Source organism: Panthera leo, chromosome B1, assembly GCF_018350215.1.
Source record: "Panthera leo isolate Ple1 chromosome B1, P.leo_Ple1_pat1.1, whole genome shotgun sequence".
NCBI classification, from domain to species: Eukaryota; Metazoa; Chordata; class Mammalia; order Carnivora; family Felidae; genus Panthera; species Panthera leo.
Window position 1 is genome coordinate 129,771,393 of NC_056682.1, and position 24,337 is coordinate 129,795,729.

The window sequence follows — 24,337 nt, forward strand, 5'->3', positions numbered from 1 at the left end:
AGTTGCATGTATAGCACATTGAAAGGTTTATTTCAATTGAGGATTTAGGAAATGCATTCTGTCTGCATGGAATAATATATTCATTTATTCATTTAAAATATTTGAGTGCTTATAAGTCATGCACTGTTTTATGCACCAGTTTTTAAAATTTTTTAATGTTTATTTATTTTTTGAGAGACAGAGAGAGACAAGAGCGTGAGTGGGGGAGGGGCAGAGAGAGAGGGAGACACAGAATCGGAAGCAGGCTGGAGGCTCTGAGCTGTTAGCGCAGGGCCTGATGTGGGGCTTGAACCCATAAACTGTGAGATCATGAGCTGAGCCAAAGTAAGAGGCTTAACCGACTCAGCCACCCAGGCGCCCCTGCACCAGTTTTTAATACTGGGCACTGAGTGAAATGTCTTTATAGGGATACACAAATCCTTTATTGTTTTTTCTTACTGTCAAGAAAAAAGTCCCAAGAAACAGGCACAATGAGAGTGTTATTAGTAATCGCCATAACTTCAGGGACTACTTTACACTGTCCTTAAGTTAAAGAAAGGGGAACTAAACCTTAGATTATTGGAAAATCACTGAGTAAAGATTTGTTTTTGTCTTCAAAGCTACAAGTACATACATAACATTTTCTGGTTTCCTCAAAGATCCAGTATGAATAGAATAAAATAAACTTAAGTTTTATGAGTCAGTTTGAACCTTCCTATTTATACACAGAAAATGTATTATTTACACAAACTGAATTTAATATATTATCTATGAAAGAATGCTATAAATAAGTTACAATTTCATTGTTTCATAATATTTTGCTCAACTATACACCATTTAGTTCTCAAAGGACACATCTGTACTGTTAGGAAAGATTGGCCTTGTTAGGGATTTTTGATATAAATGTTAGTAGTTTTAAATGTTTGAGTAAAATCCAAATATGGAAAATTTTTGCAGATTTTGGAATTGAAAAAAGGAATAATGTTCATTTGCCTAATGACAGATATGACATATTTCCAGAAAACAATAATTTTGTTTTTTATGGATCTCAGTTACACACTAAAAGAAGAATCAGTGAAAAGAAAAAGAATTCAGCTCGAAGAATTAACATGTTGAAGTGATAGTTTTCTAAGAATCAGATTATCACACATTAGTAAAAAGTAAAGCTTCATTTTCCAAAAATATAGCTTGTCCATTTACTATGGCTCAGAAAAAAAATTATCACAGTTTTTGTTTTATTATCAAATGTTTACCTATATCTATATCTATAGCTTAAGCTGAATATATGCAACTAAAATCAAGAACTTTCTACTCATTTGCACATACTTCCAGGACGAATGGAAAACCTAAAAAAATAAAGTCATTAAAATTTTTGTTTCAAGAACAGGATTCATTTAATATATGTTTATTTTAATATTCTAATGACAAAATCTTACTAGTAAATGTGCATTTAGACCACAGAATTAGAAAAAAAGTAATATAGTTAAACAGAAATACATACTTGTGACAAAGAAGGCTTTATGATATTATACATAGAAAATCCTAAAGATTCCACCAAAAAAACCTACTACAAGTAATAAATCAATTAACTAAAGTTGCAGCATATAAAATTAATATACAGAAATATATTTCATTTCTATATACTAATAACAGAGTAGCAGAAAGAGAAATTAAGAAAACAATTTCATTTACCAAAGAGAGTAACAATACTTAAGAATAGATTTAATCAAGTAGGTGAAAGACCTGTACTCTGAAAATTATAAAACACTGTTGAAAACAATTAAAGTTGACACAAATGGAAAGATATTCCATGTTCATGGATTGGAATAATATTGTTAAAATGTTAAAATAAAATGCCAACAGAATTTTTCACAGAACTAGATTTGTAAGGAACCACAAAAGACCTCAAATAGCCAAAGCTATCTTGAGAAAGAAGAATAAAGTTGGAAGTATCATAATTCCAGATTTCGAGATATATTACAAAAGCTGTAGTAATCAAAACAGTATGGTACTGGCACAGAAACAGATACATAGGTCAATGGAACAGAATAGACAGCCCAGAAATAAACCTATAAGTAAATGGTCAATTAATCTATGACAAAGGAGGCAAGAATATATAATGGGGAAAAGACATTCTCTTCAACAAATGGCACTGGGAAAATTGAACAGCAACATGTAAAAGAGTTAAACTGGACCACTGTCAAACACCATTACAATAATAAACTCAACATAGATTAAAGACGTATATGTGAGACATGAAACCACAAAAATCCTAGATGAGAACACAGGCAGTACTTTCTCTGACATCAGCTGTAGCAACATTTTTCTAGATATGTCTTATTTTTAATGTTTATTTGAGAGAGAGAGGGAGAGAGAGAGGACAATTGGGGGGGGGGGGAGGGGGAAGAGAGACAGAGGGAGGCATAGAATCTGAAGCAGGCTCCAGGTTCCAAGCTGTCAGCTCAGAACCTCACATGGGGCTTGAACTCACAAACTGTGACATCATGAGCTGAGCCAAAGTCAGATGCTCAACTGACTGGGCCACCCAGACCTGCCTAGGTATGTCTTTTAAGACAAGGGAAACAAAAGCAAAAATAAACTACTCGGACTACATCAAAATAGAAAGCTTCTGTACAGTAAAGGAAAGCATCAGCAAAACAAAAAAAAAGCAATCTACTGAATGGGAGAAAATATTCACAAATGATATATCCAATAAGGGGTTAATATCCAAAATATATAAAGAATTTATGCAACACAAACAAACATCCAATTTGAAAAATGGGCAGAGGACCTGAATATACATTTTTACAAAGAAGACATACAGATGGCCAACAGACATATGAAAAAATGTTCAACATCACTAATTATCAAGGAATTGTAAAGCATACCCATGATGAGATTTCACTTGACAACTGTCACAATGGCAAAATTAAAAAAGACAAGAAATAACAAGTGCTGGCGAGGATGTGGGAAAAAAGGAACCTTTGTGCACTGCTGGTGGGAATACAAATTAGTGCAGCCACTGTAGGAAACACTATGAAGTCTCCTCGAAGAATTAAAAACAGAAATACCATATGACCTAGTAATTTGACTACTGAGGTATTAACCTAAAGAAAACAAAAACACTAATTCAAAAAAATACATATGAACCTCTATGTTTACTGCAGCATCATTTACAAAAGCCAAGATATGGAAGCAATGTTAAGTGTCCATTGGTAGATGAATGGAATATTAATACAGCCATAAAAAAGATGAGATCTTGCCATTTGCAACAACATGGATGAACTAGAAGGCATTATGCTAAATGAAGTAAGTCAGACTGAGAAATACCACCTGATTTCACCCATGCAGAAGTAGAACCAAACCAAATCAATAAACAAAAAGTAGACTCAGGCCTTTAAAAACAGAAGACAAACAGGTTGCCAGTAGAGAAAGGGGAGGAGAGAGAGGCAAAATGGGTGGAGTGTCAGATACAGGTTTCCAGTTATGGAATAAGTCATGGGAATAAAAGGCACAGCACAGGGAATACAGTCAATGATTTTGTATTAGTGTTGTATGGTGACAGATGGTAGGTACTCTTGTAGTAAGCAGAGCATAATATATAGAGAAGTTGAATCCTATGTTACACACCTGAAACAAATGTGACATTGTATGTCAACTATACTCAATTTTCAGAAATAAAATAACAATTAAAAGAAAAAGGAGGTCTTGCCATCTACTGCAGTGTTGTTACTTTTGGTAATTTACTTTAATATAAATAAGAAAAAAATCAGAGTGTAAAATATGTAGCAATTATCATTTCAACCGTATAAAAAAAATGGGGAGAAACACCTGAATATTCAAAAGAATTAGGTTGGTGTAGTGGAATAATGGGTAACATTTTTTATTTCTCTTCTACCACTAGGTAAGTTTTATTTAAAAAAAAATTGGGGGTGCCTGTGTGCCTCAGTCAGTTAAGCATTCAACTCTTGATTTTGACTTAGGTCACGATCTCATCGTTTGTGAGTTCAAACCCTGCATAGGGCTCTACATGACTGTGTAGGTCCTGCTTGGGATATTCTCAGTCTCTCTCTTTCTCAAAATAAATAAACTAAAAAAAAAAAAAAAAGAAAGAAAAAAAAAGATTTCAAAAATCTAGTCTAAATAAAGGTTACCTAACATTTAGTCAAGATGATTATTTTAAGTAAAAAGTACTCTCTATTATAATAAACAAACAGTATGACTTCTACAAGAAGCAGAATTTGTTGTGATATATTGGCAGTTGGGTTCATAAAGTTTCAAGGATGAATTGTAGTGTTATTCATTCAACTTTAAGTTCAATGACATCAGAAGGATTACATTAATTTGCCAAGTGTCTTGCCTTTTGCAACATACTGAAGATAATGCAAACAAATAATGTAGCCAATCTTGAGCACTATAACAGGCACAGTGTCATCTTTTCAGGAACTTGACTTTTTTGCTAAAACAAATATGCCTATTGTGACAAAATTCAGGAGAGGAAAATATATAGACTCTCATCCATGGAAATTTATATCATGATATAGTTTCTTTAAATGATGGATTGTATGACAAGATAGGCTATGCAGTTCAAGACCTCTGTGTTCAAAATGACAGAATTACGAAGAGTAATTATTTTAATTGAAAAGGTCAGATTAGCTAGGAAGTAAAAATCAATAAACAAACATATTTTCGATTGTAGCCCACCTCCCTTCCTCCAATATTTGCCATCTCTTTGCATGTCCAGCATGAAGACGTCAGTCTTAAGCAAAGACAGGACCCTAAAGCATCCTTCAGTCTCTCTTCTGCTGCTCATTAGGTGATAGGAAAGTTCATTAATTGTGGTAGACCTTAGTTACCCTGTTTGCAACGCATGGAGAATAACAATAAAATCCACATATTTCACAGAGTAGTTGGGAACTGTAAATGAATACAGGATGAGTAAATTAACAAAAATTAAAATAAACAAAGAACAATGAGAGGAGGAGTTTATGGGGATAAGACATCTATTATGTTGATGTGAGATGTGTTTTGCACTGTTGCATTTTTTATTAAAATTCACATCACTTTAATAGTTATTTAGTGTTGCTACCAAACTAGCTTGCTAGCAAATCAAGGACAATTGACAAAAATTCTGCAATTGAAAGAAAAGTAAGGGTGGGTACAGCAGCAGGAAACCCTGGGAGCCTTTAAATACTGAATTCAATTACTTTTGGATGCCTGGGTGGTTCAGTCAGCTAAGCATCTGACTCTTGGTTTCGGCTCAGGTCATGATCTCCTGGTTCCTGAGATTGAGCTCCATGTGGGGCTTTGTGCTGACAGCACAGAGCCTGCTTGAGATGTTCTCTCTCCCTCTCTCTCTCCCCCTACCCTGCTTGTGCTCCTTCTCTCTCAAAATAAATAAACATTTTTTTCAAAAAGTTACTTTTGGCTGGCTGCTGAATAAACAAAGAGTTGTGCCTAGAAACTGAGAATTTAATAAAAGGAGAACTGGCTTTTGTATCTGGGGAATTATAAGAACTTTAAGGGGTTCTTATTCTAAAACAACCAAGTTCCATGAACTTTAATAGCTCAGAAACCCCTGTAACCACCGACTTGGCAGGGTCTCTATTTTCTTTCTTCCTCTCAGCCTGACATTCCACCAGTCTGTGCACGCCTCAGTGAGAAATCATTTGATTTAAGGAACATTACAATGGAGTACTTTTTTCTTCTCTATACAAATGTATTCAAATTTAATTCACATATGCATAAATTTTTTAAATAACATCTTGTAGTTCTATAACTTTGGGCAATTTATTTACCATCTTTAAGCCTCAGCTTCTATATATATGACATGGCTGAGTGTGATATGAGATACATAAGTAAATTTTCTAGAATAATATTGACACATAATATGGACACTTATTTGCCTTATACTTCTCATTCTTTAGTATTTTCACAAATATAGGTCATAAATATGTTCGTCATTTAAAATTTTTACTCTTCCATTCATACCTTTTTTATATCAGCTCTTTTCCCACTATCATTAACTTTCTACCTATAGATAGTTTCTATACTGTTTGCATTAGAGATCATTTCTTCTAAAAAATCAGTTTAAAAAAAAAATCTAATTGTACTACCTTGTCAAAAAGTTTTCTTGTGAAAATGATAAGCAGACTACATAAGGATGACCTAAATTTTTGAAGAAGTTTTTATTGGTTTACTGAATGCTGGAGTTTTAGTTTTTCTTTGCTTTTTAAAAATTTTATTCATTTATTTTTTTATGTCTTTGTTTTTTAGAATACTTTCTATTACAATTTAGACTTTGCCCTTTCCTTATGCATCTACAATTTATTTTAGTTCCTAGCCTTCAGATATCTTAATAGTTCTATTTTCCTCTGCCATTTTATCTTGTTTGCTGTGACACCCATCTTGTATTTCAATTCTCTGTGTCATGTTTCCACTACTGGTTTGTTTGGTCTCTAGAACTCCCTCCAATAAATTATACAACAAAACCAATACCACTCCTTCCCCCTTTTATTTCAATCTTTCATCTCCCAAGTTATATAATTTAGTATCGTGACATTATCTGGCTTTATTCTCTAAAGGTTTCCTTAACAAATACTGGAGCAGGAACAATGATACAAATTTTAGTCATTTCTTTAAAACTTACCAAATGCCCACTTGGCTGGCTGCTGAGACCAGAAGGATGACAAGGCCCCATCATTAAGGTGCTCATCAATGAGAAAGGGAAAGACATCAAGTCAAGGTAAAAGTCACATTTGAATGTGATAGGAAACACACACCAGAAGGATACTTAAGCCCAGGCTTCTCATTAGAATGATGCCTGGTTAAATTTTCAGTTAATGGGATTCAAGGCAAGCTGCCCCAGAACGTGACACTTTGTCATGTGGATTGTTTGAGGTGGAGACAATCAAGGGCTCACAGTCATGAAGACGTTTTTAGCTCTTTAACTGTCTAAAAGAATTTAGATAGAAAGCCTCTACCAGGAAGAGAGCTATTACCAAAGATAATTATAGTTTATCGATAGGTTTATATAGGTAATGAAAGACTTTTCCTCATGACATGGCAAACATTTGTTTACCAAACATTAGTTCTTGTTTTCCTGTGAATGGTCTTCCCACCCTTTGAAGCCCCAAACTCCATCCTCTCTCTTTCCCCTTTTCCTTAACATCGTGGCATATAAGCCTCTACTGCCTGTCTTTGACCCTCTAGTGTCTATATGAGGCTCCTGAACACAGGAAATTAAATTTGTCTTCTTATTAATCTGTTTTATGCTAATTTAATTATTAGTCCAGCCAAAGAGCCTAGAAGGGAAGAAGAGAAATGTTTTTCTCTTCTACAGACTCTTCCTTTGTATTCCTTACAGAACTTAAAATAGTCCTAGTTATAGCTCAACAAGTTGGGAAATGCGATGATGCTAAATTATTAAAAAAACCATTTCTAGCCTAGTCATTCATGTTTTATTGATCAACGGAGTAAAATAATTGTCACATGATATCAAATAGTCACTAATGTCTGTTTGGATTAGTGGGTTTCCTCACTTTTGATAATTCCCTCAGTCTATATTTGATGGGCTTTGGTAGATTTATTCACAATATGAAATACATATATGTGACTATGTATATATTGTATTTATATACATTATATACACACAGAGATTTATTTAAGATCAGTGAAAAATATGTTTTCTTAGCTTTTATGTAAAATACTTAGATTTTTCTAAATCTCTTCATTGCTCTGATAATGCTAAGTCATGATTTTACAAGTGCTTTAAAAAATGGGCTTCTATAGTGTCCTCACCCAGCCCCAAGGAGTGTCCATAAAAAAGGACATGGTAAAGAAATAACATTAAATGTGCCTGTAATGTCCCAAGCTCTTTCTGAGGAAAGCGACTGTACTCCCCTCTAAGACTGTGACAAGTTGCTGCAGGTGACAGATCTAATATGTTTTCCTATTTGTATCATAAAACTTGCTGTCCTGTCCATCGGAGCTTTAATGGTACTACCAGCTAATCAATCAACAAACAAGACCCATTGTTTTATTATGATATTGACATGTAGCAAAGGAGAATTATGGTATCTTATTGCATAGAACTAGCCTCACTGCTTTATAATTTATACATTTTTATGTATTAGGGAAAAATATGTTCATGGAGTCAGGCTGACTTTGCTGCAAATCCTAACTCTATCACTTATTATGCAGACTTGAACAAATCAGTTAATCCCTCTGAATATCTGCTTTATTATAGATGAACCGGAAGTAATAATACATACTTCTTGATTTTATTATAAAAAGTAAAGTCACTAATAAACCAAAAGCATTCACTGGAGCACCTGCCAAGGAGTAAGAGCTCAGTAAATAATGGCTGTTATTAAAACGAAATGTTTATGCCTGTCTCCCTGATTTGAATGTTGGCTCTTTAAGAGAGACTATTCTGCTCCATCTTCTTAACCCTTGCTGGGATGTCCGAGGTTAGCCTGGCTTTCAAAGCTTAACGATAATCTTGTGAAGTAGAACATTATGCTATAATGCTTTATATTTATGCACCTATCTACACACATATACATAAACACATGCACACATACATACCAACACATATCTTCTCCTTTTGCATATTAACCCCCCTAGTAATTTGGGAACATGATTTGTAGCTCTGCCCCCCCCCCCCCCAATTCTAAGTCTTTGGCTATCTTTATGTCTTGTTGACTACTTGAATAGTTTTATTTCATATGTTATTCTATGCACTGAAATCTTGATTGGTATAATAAAAGAAATAAGAATGCAGAGAAAACCAGGGGAGACTGGGTGGCTCGGTCGGTTGAGCCTGACTTTGGCTCAGGTCATGATCTCACAGTTAGTGGGTTCAAGTTCCACATTGGGCTCTGCACTGTCAGTGCCAAGCCTGCTTCGGATTGTCACTCTCCCCTCTCTCTCTGGCCCTCCCCTACTTGCACTTTCTGTCTCTCAAAATAAATAAATAAACTTAAAAAAAGAGTACAGAGAAAGCCACTAAGTTATATGACAACATAGCTTATAAATGAAAAATATAGAAAACATCCAAATTTATATATCAATTTAATTTCTGCCACATGCCTAAATTGGCCATAGTATGGCTTCATGCTGCTTTTAAAAAATATTTATGTCTTAAAGGTAAAACAACTTTATACTAGCACTTAAATTATACCACAATTATTTCCCTATATCCATGCCATACTGCAATATGACAACACTTCATGATAAAGACTTAAACAAATATGTACTACTGCCAAGGCAAGTGCAGAATATTAAAGATTGTATCTTTTTGTCAGCTCTTCATCAGGTTACTAGAGTGTGTCAGGAATTGGAGGCTAATCCCCATTATGTATCACAGGATATTGCCTCATTCACACCGTACAACTGTCTCACAGACCTGAAGAGGAATGTAATTACTGCTGCGATAAGCCTTTTCTGGAATATATGCAATTAATTCACCTGGAAAAAAAAGGAGTAGCCTGACACTTTAATAATGTTTAAGTATACCTAATCTATTTCTTTTCTGTTCCTAATGTTTCCTAAATATGAGAAAGAAAGAGGATTTGAAAGTACTTACAGCTGTCTGTTCTTATGTAAATCATCCATGGGCCTGTAATATTCTATCTTAAAATGAGTGGTATGAAATAATACCCTAAGTTATAATAGAATGTAGAGCAAGTGGGGAATTACTTTTAAGATGAATTCAGGATATGATTTTCATGCAAAAAAGAATGTTTCTCTTATCAAGTAGGAATTATTCTGTTATTAAAGCTTCAAGGACATACAATTTTATTCAATTTGAATTCTGAATATGTTTTAAACCAAATCAAAATCATTCTCTTCAGATTCTTGATAAAGTGCTATTTAGCTGTATGTATTTCTTAGAGTCTTATTTTTAGCTCCTCCTTTATTATGCACAGTAACCTGATTATACATAATGCTTTACTTTCAGTTCTTCAATTGCCTTCAATTTTTCAAAATTCATCAGTTCTACAAGTGCCTTTTATGCAGCTCCATACTTTGCTATTCAAGTATTAACAAATGAGCCGAGAGCTTGGTTTACATTTAAATAAAGCAAATGGGATTTCTTAAGAGACTGGAGAAAAATGGTTGTTTATGTTTACTTACATTCAAGTAAGAATTTTCAATATTTGCTTTCAGTGAGAAAAAAAGGTTTAATAACACACTAACATATATGTGTATACACACACACACACACACACACACACACACCCATATATGTATGTATATATAGAGAGAGACAGATTCATATATATACTTATCTTATGTGATCTGTTTTTCAACTTAGTCTTTACACTGAAGGAGGAAGAAGTTTTCAAAACTCAGCTATGTACCTACCTTATTGGATATCTAGAACAGAGATAATTTTAAAAATCCTATTTCTAGAAGAAAATCCTACTTTAAATAATCAAGACATAAAATGAGATTTAGTGATAGCCAGAAAAGAAACGCAGCTAGTTGAAAGGTGGTCATACAAAGCGTTGTAAATGTTATCATGCCATAAAGTAATGTTTTAATAAACATAAGATTTATGAATATTTTGCAAAAGGTATAATTTAGGCAACTTTTTTTTAAGGTTTATTTTTGAGAGAGAGCACAGAGCAGGAGGGACAGAAAGGGAGGATAACAGAGGATCTGAAGCCAGCTCTCCGCTGACAGCAGAGCGCCCCATGTGGGGCTCAAGTTCACAAACTGTGAGATCATAACCTAAGATGAAACGGGATGCTCAACCAACTGCGCCCAGGTGCCCAAATTTAGGCAACTATTAAATCATGCCTGATGCAACTTTTTTGGTTAGTACATTAGTTTTAAAACATTAAAGCAAAACATACAAAAAAAAAAGGAAACATACAATTTAAAATAAGTTCAGAACCAGCTATTAAAAGTCAGTAAAATACTTAATGTATGAACTAAAATATGTATCTTGTAGTTCTAACTCTATTTTCTTTACATCTTAAATAAAAATACTGCAAATGGTTATATCAAATGACAGAACTGAAGTAACTCAAGATTCTTTCATCTTTATAACTAAGCTTTCATTTCTTATTTTGAATTTATTGTTGAATACCTTAATATGTAGTACTACAGGGGTTAGAAACACAAATTGGGTTTAAAGATTCTGAACTGTTAATCTCTGTGCAAAGTTCTCCTTAACAGTAACTTCTCCCAATTAACCTTCATTTAAAAATACAATGTTATTAAGAGATGAGTAATAATGTGCTAACGGAAATTTTAAAAGTGTGATTAAAATGTAAACAACCTAACCTGAAGTTACTAAATTAGGATTCAGATCCATAAGAAAACAAACAAACAAACAAACAAAAACCCACATCATTCAGGGAGGAGACTTACAACTGACATTTTTTAAATTGTTGGCCTATGGTAAATGCAAAATGCTTTTAGTCGGTTTTATTATTATTTTAAGTGCTTCCCAGTCAATGCCGCTCCTCACTCATTAGATTAGAAACATGTGATGACTAAAATAACAGCTCTCACTACATTCTGACAAGTCTAAATGGTATGTGGTAAACATGAAGGCAACCACTGGAAGTATTTCTGTTTTGCCTTCCTTTGTTTTAATGAGGGATGTATTATAGCATACTTATTTTCAGACAGTTCATAAACTTTCTGGCCGAAGTCTTATTTATAGGTCACTTGTTGAAACTTGGCTTTTAAGTAGAAATATGCTTTTAAAGAAATATACCGTAAAAAGCAGAATCTGATGCTTTCTACTCAGATGGGCTGCAAAATGAACAAAAGTTTCTAAACGAAAGAATAAAATGATAGACATTATGCAAGTTTAGAGTCATAAATTACTGACAATTCACCTTTTTTAATGTGGTTACCCATGCAAATTCATTATTGACAAAGTAATAGGCATTTAAATTACTGGTAAAACATAATATTAAATGCATAGCATGGTGTACTGATCCTAATTAGGGCAATTAAATTTTACTATTTACAGTCTTAGGTCCAACTAAAGTTATTTTTACTTTTAAGTTATCTTCAACTTCTTTAAAAATATTTTTAATCAATCCATTAATAAATGCCAAACCCAATTTCTTCAATTTCTGAAATCGTATAGGGTAAACTTTTCACCTATACTGTGAAACCATTTATAAAGTTTCTGAAGCCATTTATAAGATTAATAATCATTTAGAAGAAAGTATCCATTCTCCCCCCACCTCCCAAAACACAAGGCTACACTTCACCATCAATGTTTATGATAAATCTCTCAGATATATTTTAGGAACAAGAAGGTAATATTTACAATGTCCCTCAGTTTTATACTAGCAATAAAATTACATTGCAATCTTCAACGTGACCTTCACTTAATAGCTGAGAAAAAGAGCCAAACTTTCTCATAAGTGGGAAAAATATTTATCTGTTTTATGTCACCAGTGGTCAAAGTTAAACCTAAAGTTAAAATAATTTATTTTAAATAACTTTTGTTATATTGATTCTGATTAGGTATTCTTACTTTTAGCCAATATGTTTAGACCTTTGGCCTTAACTTATACCAATGCATTAAATACCATGAAATCCCTAAATCTTTGTGCTGGTAGAAGAGTTCTATTTCTTTCTTTTTATTAAATTTTTTTTATTTTTATTCATTTTTGAAAGACAGAGAGACAGAGCACAAGCATGGGTGGGGTGGAGAGAGAGGCGGACACAGAATCTGAAGCAGGCTCCAGGCTCTGAGTTGTCAGCACAGAGCCCCACACAGGGCTTGAACTCCCGAACCGAGAGATCATGACCTGAGCCCAAGTCAGATGCTCAACCGAGAGAACCATCCAGGTGCCCCAAGAGTTCTATTTCTAATATTGAAAAAGTTAAACATACTCTACACAGTAAGTACAATTTATATTTAAATATATATCCAAATATCATTTAATTATTTTTAAAAAAAGACTTCCTATTGTTTCTGACTCTGAAAGTTTGTTCTTTTCCATGCTTTCAATTAATATCCTTATTAACAATAATTCTCAGTGAAGTACATGTCAGTTTTTCATCTTATTTCCTACTCTGAACCAGTAATTCCTAGCAGTCTTTAGTAATAATCTTGTCCAGGTTTTTGATTTTTATTCTCAGATGTGAGTTTTTGTCAACTAGACTCTTACAGAGAATTTTGATATGCAAAAACAGTAATATCATAACTAATGTCATTAAGTGGCTGTAGTGAAAGAGTAGAATTCCATAAGACCTCTGATACCTTTACTTCCCTTTCAGACTAAATGATTGTATTCCCAAATTCATGTTGAAATCTTACCCCTTTGATGTGATGGTATTTGGGGTGGAGATTTGGGGAAGTGATTAGGATTAGATTAGGTCATAAAGGTAGGGCCTTATGGGATTGGTGCCTTTAGGATGGGATAATCCACATTGGGGATTAGGGTTTTAATTGATTAGCTTTGGGGAGGACACAATTCAACCCTAGCACTATTTTTCATCTTTCAAGTGAATAGATATTCAAAGAATTAGAGACCCTGTCATCAATACCCCATTTGAAGGAAACGTTCAGGAAAACTTTTTAAATTTTTTAACGTTTATTTATTTTTGAAAGACAGAGACAGAGCACAGTGAGGAGAAGAAAGAGAGGGAGACACAGAATCCCAAGCAGGCTCAAGGCTCTGAGCTGTCAGCACAGAGCCTGACGCAGGGCTCGAACTCATGAGTCATAAGATCATGACCTGAGCTGAAGTCGGATGCTTAACTGACTCAGCCACCCAGGCACCCTGGGAAAAGATTCTAACCAAACCATAAATGAATCAGAGACCATAGAAAAGAAAGATAAAAAGTTGAGAAAACAGTAATGTGTAATAAGTCTTATACTATGCACTATAATTAGGGATTTACAAATGTAAATCACAAATATTAAAATAAATATGTTTCAAAGGAAAACCACTAAAAGAACTGAAATCACTAAAAGTCTTCAAAGCTTTGCAAATTTCATGTATGTTTCCAGGGTAGGAAACAAATAAAAACATTAAGATTTCATTTGATGGGAGAATAGTCTCAAACTTGAAAAAGGAATTTCAAATGTTTGGTTAATTCCAATTTTTGTTTGTGAAAATATTTTATAATATCAATACAAGCTATTTTGATAATTTATTATCAACATAAAAGTATTATTTGCATAGCTCATGTCACATAGGTACAGCTAGCCAGTACCCTTCACATTACCTCATAGCAATGCAGAGAAGATTTTGTTGTATTATAAAGCACTTAGAAGTAAGTGTATGAACCAATTCTTTCCTGATTACCCATAACAAAAATTCCTGCCCAAAGAGTTTGTCTTCTCCAGTTAGTTGCCCTAACACTTCTACAACCACAGGACACTCTGGTATGCTGATATTTAATATTCTCCTGTACATCATACAATACATGCAAATAATTAGCTATTGAAAAAAAAAACCAATAAGTCTCACCAAGGTAAGTGATGCATACAAATTTCAGGGATAATAATTTAAGACATCTTGAAATTGTTCCCAAAAGTACAAACCTCTTATTTTTTGTTTTTCTTCTTCTTAAAGATAAACAGGAAGGAATAAATTCAGAGTATGATTACAAAATACATCCTTATTAGAAACGCAGTTAATAATGTGGATAATTTGCCCCAAAATCAATATATAATCTAAAATCAGAATTATTAGGTTTTCTTAGCATATTTATACTTTGCAAAATCTACTAACCCAGAAAAAAAAGTGAAGTTAAACCAACATAATTCTGAAGTCACAGAGTAAAAATGCTATTTAAAATGTGTATTTAGTGCCTGAAAAAAATATATATAACTATGAAATATAACCATAAACATTAACATTTTGTGCTATGAACTAAATTGTGTCCCTCCCAAATTTGTATATTAAAACCCTAATCCTAGTGTGATGGTATTTGGAAATGGGGGTCTTGGGAGATGCTTCAGTTTCAATGAGGTCATGAGGGTATATGTAGCTCTCATGATGGGTTCGTGCCCATATAAGAAAAAAGTTAGAACTCTCCTTGTCCTCTCCATGCACATGCACTTAGCAAAGGCCATGTGAGTACACAGTAGCCATCTGCAGCCAGGAAGAGAGCTCTCACCAGAACCCAACCATGTTAGCACCTTGATCTTGGACTTCTAGCCTCCAGGACTATGAGAAAATAAATTTTTTAAACCATACAGTCTATGGCGTTTTGTACAGCAGCTCTAGCAGCCTAAAATGCAATGCAAAGGACTATTTATGTAATGGTCAAAGGAGAAGCCCATCCATTCTACCGAACTTTTTTTTTCTTCATTCAAACTGGGTATCAACAGATAGACATTAAACCTATAGCATACAATTTTATTGGGGATTATAATAACCCTGAAGCAATGGTTCTCAATTCGGGAAAATTTTGCCCCCAGAAGACATTTTGCAATGCTTTCTCTCTCTCCCTCTCTGTCTGCCCTTCCTCTGCTCTCTCTCTCTCGCTCCCTCAAAATAAGTAAATACATTTTTTTAAAAAAGTTAAAAAAAATCTTTTTGAGAGAGAGAGAGCTCATGGGAGCAGGGAGAGGGCCAGAGGGAGCAAGAGAGAGACAGCAGGCTCCCAAGTAAGCTCCCAAGTAGGCTCCACACTCAGTGCAGAATCCTGAAGTAGGGCTTGATCCCACGACCCTGGGATCATGACCAGAGCCGTAATCAAGAGTCAAAAACTCAACCAACTGAGACACCCAGGCACTCCTCTGAAATGTTTTCAAATTCTCAAAGGTAGGTAGGTAAAGTATAAAAGTAAAGTTTAATGTCCACCTTGTCAAAATGTCACAAGTTATTTGTTATCAGGATCACAAGTGTGCTAGGACTTAATTTTTAATGCATCCAAGTGGGTTGTATAGCTTTTATGTGGTTATACCCTTCCTCTATGCTCCAAATCCAGTTTTGATGATGCCCTTTTCTTTTCAGCAACATCTCTCCTTCTTTAAGTCCTTAAATCACTTACACACTTTCCTCTTCAGCTATAGTCCTCTTTAATAAAACAAACTTTGTTTTCGGAAGTTAACATTTTCTTATTTAAATATCCAAGATGGTTATGCAAACTACATAGCATAAAAATGGAACAAAAACAAAAACAAAACTTTTGCAAGTCATTTTACTAAATCAGCCAACAGAAGACTTTCTTTCTCAGATGCAGGGGCATTACATTACTTTAAGTATAATGATGTAATATTAGCTTTAGGAGTAATCATTTTCTTTCTCATTCCACTCAACAAATGAAGGTCTGATGTCTTGTATATGTTTTAAATTTAATCACAACTAATGTTAAGGGGAAAAAATGAATACTTCTTTCTGAGCTAATCCACCAAGAATAAGCATTCTGACAAAGGGAATAGATTTTCTGTTGTGTTAAAACTGATGATTATTTGCATCCATTAATATCTACATGATTTTCATTCAACTTAAATATTTTTTTGTCTACCACATAAACAAAGCTTGGTCACATAACATGTACCTCTGGAGTTATGTTAACTACAGAAATGTTTTCCTAATGTAATAAAATAAATTTACAGTAAATCTATTACTTATTTAGAAAAGGTAATTCCAAGTAACATAAGACATGTTCCTTTTGTCTGTAGTACTATTAGTATTTTAAATACTGGTTTATAGGTTTTCTAAAGCAACAATAATAAGCTCATGAGGCCAATAACCAGCATCAAGTCAATCATAACACAGTCCCAATAAAGGTCAGGTTTCAGTTAAAACAGTATCTGTTGTCAAGAACCAATAAAATATGCTCTAAATCTGTCCCCTATTTCACTAATATGTTGAGAATTCTCAGAAGCTTGATGGTCTATAAAATCTGTTTTGTCATTTAATTGTATCAAATAATTAGGTAATATATCATTGTTAATGTAGTCAACTCTGACATCATCCTAAAGAATATAATTGGATAGGATTTGTTTTTTCATCTTGATAACGAGTCAGGCTCTTTTATTGTTTAATACTTCTTCATTTTACTGGTATTATTAAGAACTTTTGATGAATTAAAATTCCTTTCTCATTCCTCTCTTTTTCATTCTTATTTTACAGATCATTTTTTATTAAATTCAGAGTAAATTTTATGGCAAAATATTGTTAATATACATATATAAGTTGAAAACACATATTTAAGTAATGCACACTGCTGTTCTTGTTACCTACCAAATATATTTTCAGGTTATGAAAGTTTAACTTAATAAATTTTGTATAATGTTGCATTTTAAAACCCCCTGAAAATATCAATAAACTTTAATATTTTGTGTAATTTTACATAATATAGATATCACATTAACAAAAATTAGGTTAATACATATTTGGCAGCTTTATGAAAATAAAAAGTACAATCTATTTTTGTTTAAGATTTTTGAGTACTTTGCTTCATATTACATGATCATATCTCTAGGAGGAGCAGTATGAAGTTAAATCACACACTTTACAAAATAAAATATGACCTTAGTCTTTACAATTTTTGATAGAGAAAACTAAAATGTCTAATCTTGGTTTAGTGATCTGTTTCTGGAATTATACAAAGTTTAGTATAGATTAGAGACCATTCTATTTTTCAGATTTTCAAATCCTCACATCTGTAAGACTATAAAATTGATAATTAATCCGATTGAAGCATTAACAGTTTATACATAATATTATTGTTAACAAAAAAGTTGTTGGAGGGTTTATAGCAAATAACCTTGCAAGGAAAGTATGTTTGTGGGCCAATATTTTTATCACTTACCAGCTCTTCCTGAAGTTGGCAAATGAGTTCATCCCGCTCTTTCAGCTGCAGCTTCAGCATTGAGCATTCATCTTTCATTATATCCTATAAAAACATCAAAGAGACAGCATAATAGGCTTAGCCATTTCACTTTGCTCTTGATAAGGAAAGTCAGCTTCACACAGTGGGAGATAATTGCATATGACTAATGAAACTCAAATTTTCTACAGTCTGGTATTTTTCATAATATATTCTAAGTTGCAAGATAAACAAGCTAATGCATCTGAAGATATTATTCTATATAATATACACAGGTATGTTTTTTTAATCAGTCTTTTTCTTTAATATCCATTTGTCCATTTTGTTGCCTAAGACAAACCAGTGAGTCATCCTAAAGTCTTTCCTCCCATTCTTGTGCATACATAATGAGTAGAAAAATGGCTATCCTCTAAAAGAGATACTTTTACCTATAATTTGTTCCCCTGCTATAATTAAATATTAATTCCCAAACCAGTTACCAAGTTATGGTCTTTATCTTTGATGGTGTCTCTATAATACTTGTCCCTTTCACTGGAGCACTATCTTTGGGCATTTTCTTCTCACTGTGTGTGTATGCTCAGCCACAGCCTCTATGTACACAATACATACACATCCGTGGCCTATATTACTCTATGCCTATATTACTTCTAACTCTCAAATACAAATACTTAATCTAGACACATGTACCTTCCAAGCCTCAACTCATAAATAAAACTATTTACTGAGCATATACTCAGCATTGTCCCATAGACATTCCAGGGTAACATTCGTCTCATCATTTTCCTCTACCTGAAAACTTGACTTCTACTTACTTCTCACATGTTTCTATTTCCTAAAATAAGCAGGAAGCCATCCTATACTCTTAGTTTTTACTCACTCTGGCCAAATCTGATACCAAAGTCTTTAATCTCTATTTCCTTGATATTTCTTAGATGCACTCTTCTCTATCTTCATTGACTTACTCAAGGTGTCCATTGTTTCTTTCTGGCTTAATGCAGTGAATTTCTGAACCGATTTTTCTATCACCTTCCTTATCTGCTAGAGATATTTTCCTAAATGGCAATAAATTACATCCCTTCTTATTTAATAGCTAATCACCTCTTTCAGGAAAATAAAGAAGTCAAACACTCTTTAGCATAGTATATAGTGCCTTTCATTATCTGCTACTTGCTTATTTCTGGAGCTTCAAAGTTTTTCATTTCCAACTTTCTTAGAACCATTGATTATTCCTACAGAACTGAAATACAAAATGTTTTATGTATCCTGCTTTACCCATACACAGGTCTGGACTATAAAGTCTTCTACACATGGCACCTCTCTATTCCCCACAATATCTTGTGCTTTTAGAGACATTTCAAACATTGCTCCTTATTCCACTAGAAAGCTTCCCCTTGTTGGCTAAGACACCCCTTGAGAGTAAGGGCATGTTCCATAGCATCTAAAACATATGTCATTTCATGCAATATTAATACTTCCAGCGTTGTTTGCTTGTTCCCCAGCCTCATTGGGCTTTTTGCCTCCTCCACTTCAGCAGATAGGCTATTTCATTAGCACCAAACACTGTAACTGATGTGCAATTACTCAAATACACATTTCCTTTCCATAAAATTACCAAATAAGAAATGTTTACATTAAGGGAATTCCCATTTCTTCTGAATCCGTTAACCTTATCTGAACTGACAAGGAGGAAAACAGCTAATGGCTTAGAAAAAATAGTACTTGTTCATTCTGGTTTTCATGATGTTAATAATTTGTACTTCCTCTAAACTAAGTAATAAACAAATGTATGATTTGAATTGACTAATATCTCCTTTCATCTGCTTGCAACCAGCTTGCCTGGGAGATGCTCATTACCTCTGTACCTTTCCTTTTGCACTATGCCTATTTCTTCCCTAAATCACAGGTTTTCATGGATAGAGTTTACACACATTGTTTTTAATACATATTTTAACAGATTTTAAATATTAACGAAAAGATGGCTTAGCTTGCCTCACAGCACAAAGGTAAAAACAGCAAACTTAAGAGGAAGGTAAGAGAATAATCAAGCTTCTTAGAATCAGAGATGTAGAATCAAATTCGTGGTACTTCAACTAAGTAGTCCTGTGACTGTTCTAGTAACTTTTCTGTGGAGGTTGAAGATAACATCAGATGATAAACTACCTGATGGCAAAAACTGCATTGTATTAGTACTTATGTTCCCAAAGTCTTGCATAAGATCTCACTTAAGAAAAAGAACTCTCAACATAAAATAAAATGTTGTCACGAGTGAATTCTCCAGGAGAAATATACTGAGGTGTGGTTAAGGTTTATTTATAATAAAAGGTCCATTAGAGAGTAAACCCACATAAAAAGAAAAGAAGAATCAGACTTGGCTAGGGAGGAAGTTGGACCAAGACCCATACCTGACAAACCTCTGCCATCTAAACGAAGAGGTCCAGAGCCAAGGGTGCCTGTTAGAGGAATCCTGTGTTGAGAGAATGTAGGCAGGCTCTTGTACCACTCCCTGTTCAGTCACTGGGGGCTCATGAAGGAGAACTAAATGTCCCCACAACTATATGGTCAACTAATCTTCAACAAAGCAGGAAAGTGTATCCAATGGAAAAAGTCTCTTCAACAAATGGTGTTGGGAAAACTGGACAGCAACTTGCAGAAGAATGAAACTGGACCAATTTCTTACACCATACACAAAAGTAAATTCAAAATGGATGAAAGACCTAAATGCGAGATAGGAAACCATCAAAATCCTAGAGGACAATACAGGCAGCAACCTCTTTGGCCTCAGTCACAGCAACTTCTTACTAGACATGTTGCCAAAGGCAAGGGAAACAAGCAAAAGTGAACTACTGGAACGTCATCAAGATAAAACCTTCTGCACAGCAGAGGAAACAATCAATGAAACTAAAAGGCAGCCTATGGAACAGGAGAAGATATCTGCAAACAACATATCTGACAAAGGGTTAGTATCCAAAATCTATAAAGAACCTACCAAACTCAACATCCATAAAACAAATAATCCAGTGAAGAAATGGGCAGAAGACATGAATAGACATTTGTCCAAAGAAGACATCCAGATGGCTAACAGACACATGAAAAGATGCTCCACATCACTCATCATCAGGGAGATACAAATCAAAACCATGATGAGATACCACCTCATACCTATCAGAATTGTTAAAAGTAACAACACAAGAAACAAGAAATGCTGGCGAGGATGTGGATAAAGGGGAGCTCTCTTACACTCTTGATGAGAATGCAAACTGGTACAGCCACTCTGGTAAACAGTAGAGAGGTTCCTCAGAAAGCTAAACAGAACTACTCTACGACCCAGCAGTTGTACTACTAGGTATTTACCTAAAGGATACAAAAATACTACTTCGAACAGGCACATGCACACCAATATTTATAGCAGCATTATCAACAGTAGCCAAATTATGGAAACAGTCCAAATGTCCATCAATTCATGAATGATTAAAAAAGAAGTGGTGCATATATTCAATGGAAGATTACTAAGCCATCAAAAAGAATGAAATGTTGCTATTTGCAATGACATGGATAGAGCTAGAATGTATTTTGCTAAGCAAAATAAGTCAGTCAGGGAAAGACAATACCATATGATTTCACTTACATGTGGAATTTAAGAAACAAAACAGATGAATATGGGGACAGAAAAAAAAAAGGGAAGCAAACATAAGAGATTCGTAACGATGGAGAACAAACTGAGGATTGATGAACAGGAGGGGGTGGGGATGGGCTAAATGGGTGATGGGTTAAAAAGAGTACTTGTGTTGAGCACTGGGTGCTATCTATAGGAGAATAATCACTAAATTCTACTCCTTGAAACCAATATCACACTATATGTTAACTAACTAGAATTTCAATAAAAATTTGGAGAAAAATAAAAAGAGAGAACTAGATCTCAGCTGCTGTTACTCATTCATTGTCTCAGGTCATCCAGAGATGAGACTGACTTCAGCTAGAGAGCTGAGGCAGGCCCTAAAGGCAGGAGCTAACAGCCAGAGGCAGTCAGCTAACTGTAGGATTTGCACTTACTTCAGGAAGTGGTCCTTTACTGAAAGAGGATCTGGGCATCTGCCTGAATCTACTACAATTGTATTTTTTTTGTAGATTAATTATCAGTAATATTTTTGTATATTAATTGTTTTATTAATTAATTTAAAATGGAAGATTTGTCAATATTGTGACTAATAGAATTGTAGAAAAAAATGGTTTTCCAAAAAAATGCTCACTTTATATAATTCTCAGATGTTTTTTCCCCCTGGGAAACTTTTTCAAGAAGTTCACAATCTCAGAGCTTTAAATCAGATAGGTGATAATATATCATTTGCATTTACTTATGGAATAACACATTAAATATTTATCATATGTTATCAGAAGCCAACTTTTATAAAAGCCTTCACTATGAATGACTGTGCAAATGAATCTTAGTTATCTAGACTTTCATTCTTATTTGTTATATATACATGTGCCAATAGTCACATAAGTATTTGCTTAACAAACAAAATAAAAAGTCCTTGAACACACCTACTCTTAGGGGAAAACTAATAGCAATATTTCCTCAATATTCTCACTGTATTTGCAAATTTGTGGAATGTATTTGGCAGGATGATCTACTGAGTTAGAAATCATATTGATTGTAGAATTAGCTGGATTTTAATATTCTTGATTTTTCAAAAGAGGTTATTTCATTAACCTGTAGGCTAATGTAACCAGTTTAAGCTTGTGCTTATTTAAATGTATATTTCTCATTCATAAACTATATGCTTTAATAATTATGACATCTTCTGTTTCTCATTCAAGCATAATTAATTTTTAGGACTATAACTCAATTCCATTATTTCTAAATTCAGTAATTATTTATAAATGTGAAACTCATAGTGTGGTAGATTAAAGATGGCTACAAATCATTTTTTTTACTATTCCTACTGAAAGATGGAGGCCAATGCCCTCTCCTTGGATCTGGACTGGTTTTGTTGTTTGACCAATGAATACTGCTGAATTAAGTCCACATGACTTTCAAGACTAGATAAGGTCAGCTTCCAGGACTGCTCAGTTAGAATGCTCCTTTGTCAGGTTATTTCCTTGCAGAAAGAAACTAACCTAGCCATGCTAAAAAGTAAAAACACATGTACTTCTGTTAACAGCCCCCTATCAGCTTCAAAAAGACACCCAGCTTTAATTGCCAGCCATCAGAGTGAGCCATCTTGCACATCTAGCCCAGCGGAGTCTTCAGGTGACTGAAGCTCACAACCAATTGTCTAACTTAAATTACTCCCAAATTCCTGACTTGCAAAATCATAAAAAAATAAGATTATCATTTTAAGCCATTAATTTTTGGATGATTTGTTATAGATACCACAAGCACATGTGGATAAACTCTGTATTAGAATTAGAATTAGAATAAATTATGGCTCATTATAGTTGTATAAAAATGTATGCAGCTAATTTTGAAATATTTTGTGATTTAATTTATGATTTTTGTGATTTAAAGTTATAGTTTAAATAGTGTAATTTTCACATAGCTCATTTTATGCATGAAATGAACATTTATGTCATCATTGCATAAGTTACTAGAGAATCAGACATATAGATATAAAAACAGCTTACAAATTATCTTATTCTTGTACTTTTATATGATAAATTTGGAAAGTCACAGCCAGATACATAGATATTTGGGTAATTTGTCCCAAATTCAGTTAGCCGACTCTAGTACCATACATCCTATAATTTATTTTTGCCTAGAATTAGAATCAACTCATTGTTTTAGACTATTATATAAACAAATTAAGTACCAAAAAATAAAAGGCAAGTAGAATCTGTAAATCACTTTGAAAATGATCTTATGCTAAAATTATAAATATAGATTTAAAAAATCACATAATTTCTAACTCATAAACCTCACATAATTCCTCAAGTAAAATCATTAATGTAATTCTTGGCTACTAGTTACAAAAACACGTCAAAATTCGTATTGAATCATCATGACTCTTTCTATTTATAGACCTCTGGTCTTCTCTCTGAAGGGCTTTATGATTTACAACTTATTTCCTAATTCTTATAAATAAAAAGGTCAAAAGATTTTTTAAAAAATAAAGGAAACAGACAACTCTATCAGAGTAAAAAGGGACAAAATGCTATGAGTAAGTGGAAAAAGAGAAGAAATAAATAGGAATATGGTAGGAGCCAACAGCAGGGTAGAGGTTAGAAAACACAAAAATGTGTAATAACCAACAATGTATTTTGCAGCTCTACCAAAATAACTGACCTCAAATGATTCTTATGTTTTTTTAAAGGATTTTAAATCATTTTTTAAAATTAATTAATTTGGGGGGGGAGTGTGTGTGTGTGTGTGTGCGTGCCCATTCACGGGGGGGGGGGCAGAGAGGGAGAGAGAGAGAATCCCAAGTAGGCTCCTTGCTGTCAGCACAGAGCCTCATATAGGTCCTGAACCCACAAGCTGTGAGACCATGACCTTAGCTGAAATCCAGAGTCAGACACTAACCGACTGAGCCACCCAAGTGCCCCTGATTCTTGGGTTAACTGAGTTCTAAAGCAGCAT

At 33.8% G+C, this 24,337-nt stretch overlaps 1 protein-coding gene across 5 annotated transcripts in view; it reads right to left on the reverse strand.

Moving 5' to 3' along the window:
- The window catches only part of CCSER1 (coiled-coil serine rich protein 1), an 845,941-nt gene that overhangs the window by 247,859 nt on the left and 573,745 nt on the right, over positions 1-24,337 (reverse strand). For all 5 annotated transcript variants that reach the window (XM_042935884.1, XM_042935885.1, XM_042935887.1 and 2 more), the window contains one exon: positions 17,743-17,826. In XM_042935884.1, the coding sequence (XP_042791818.1) occupies positions 17,743-17,826 (84 nt within the window). The remainder of the gene's footprint in view (positions 1-17,742; positions 17,827-24,337) is intronic.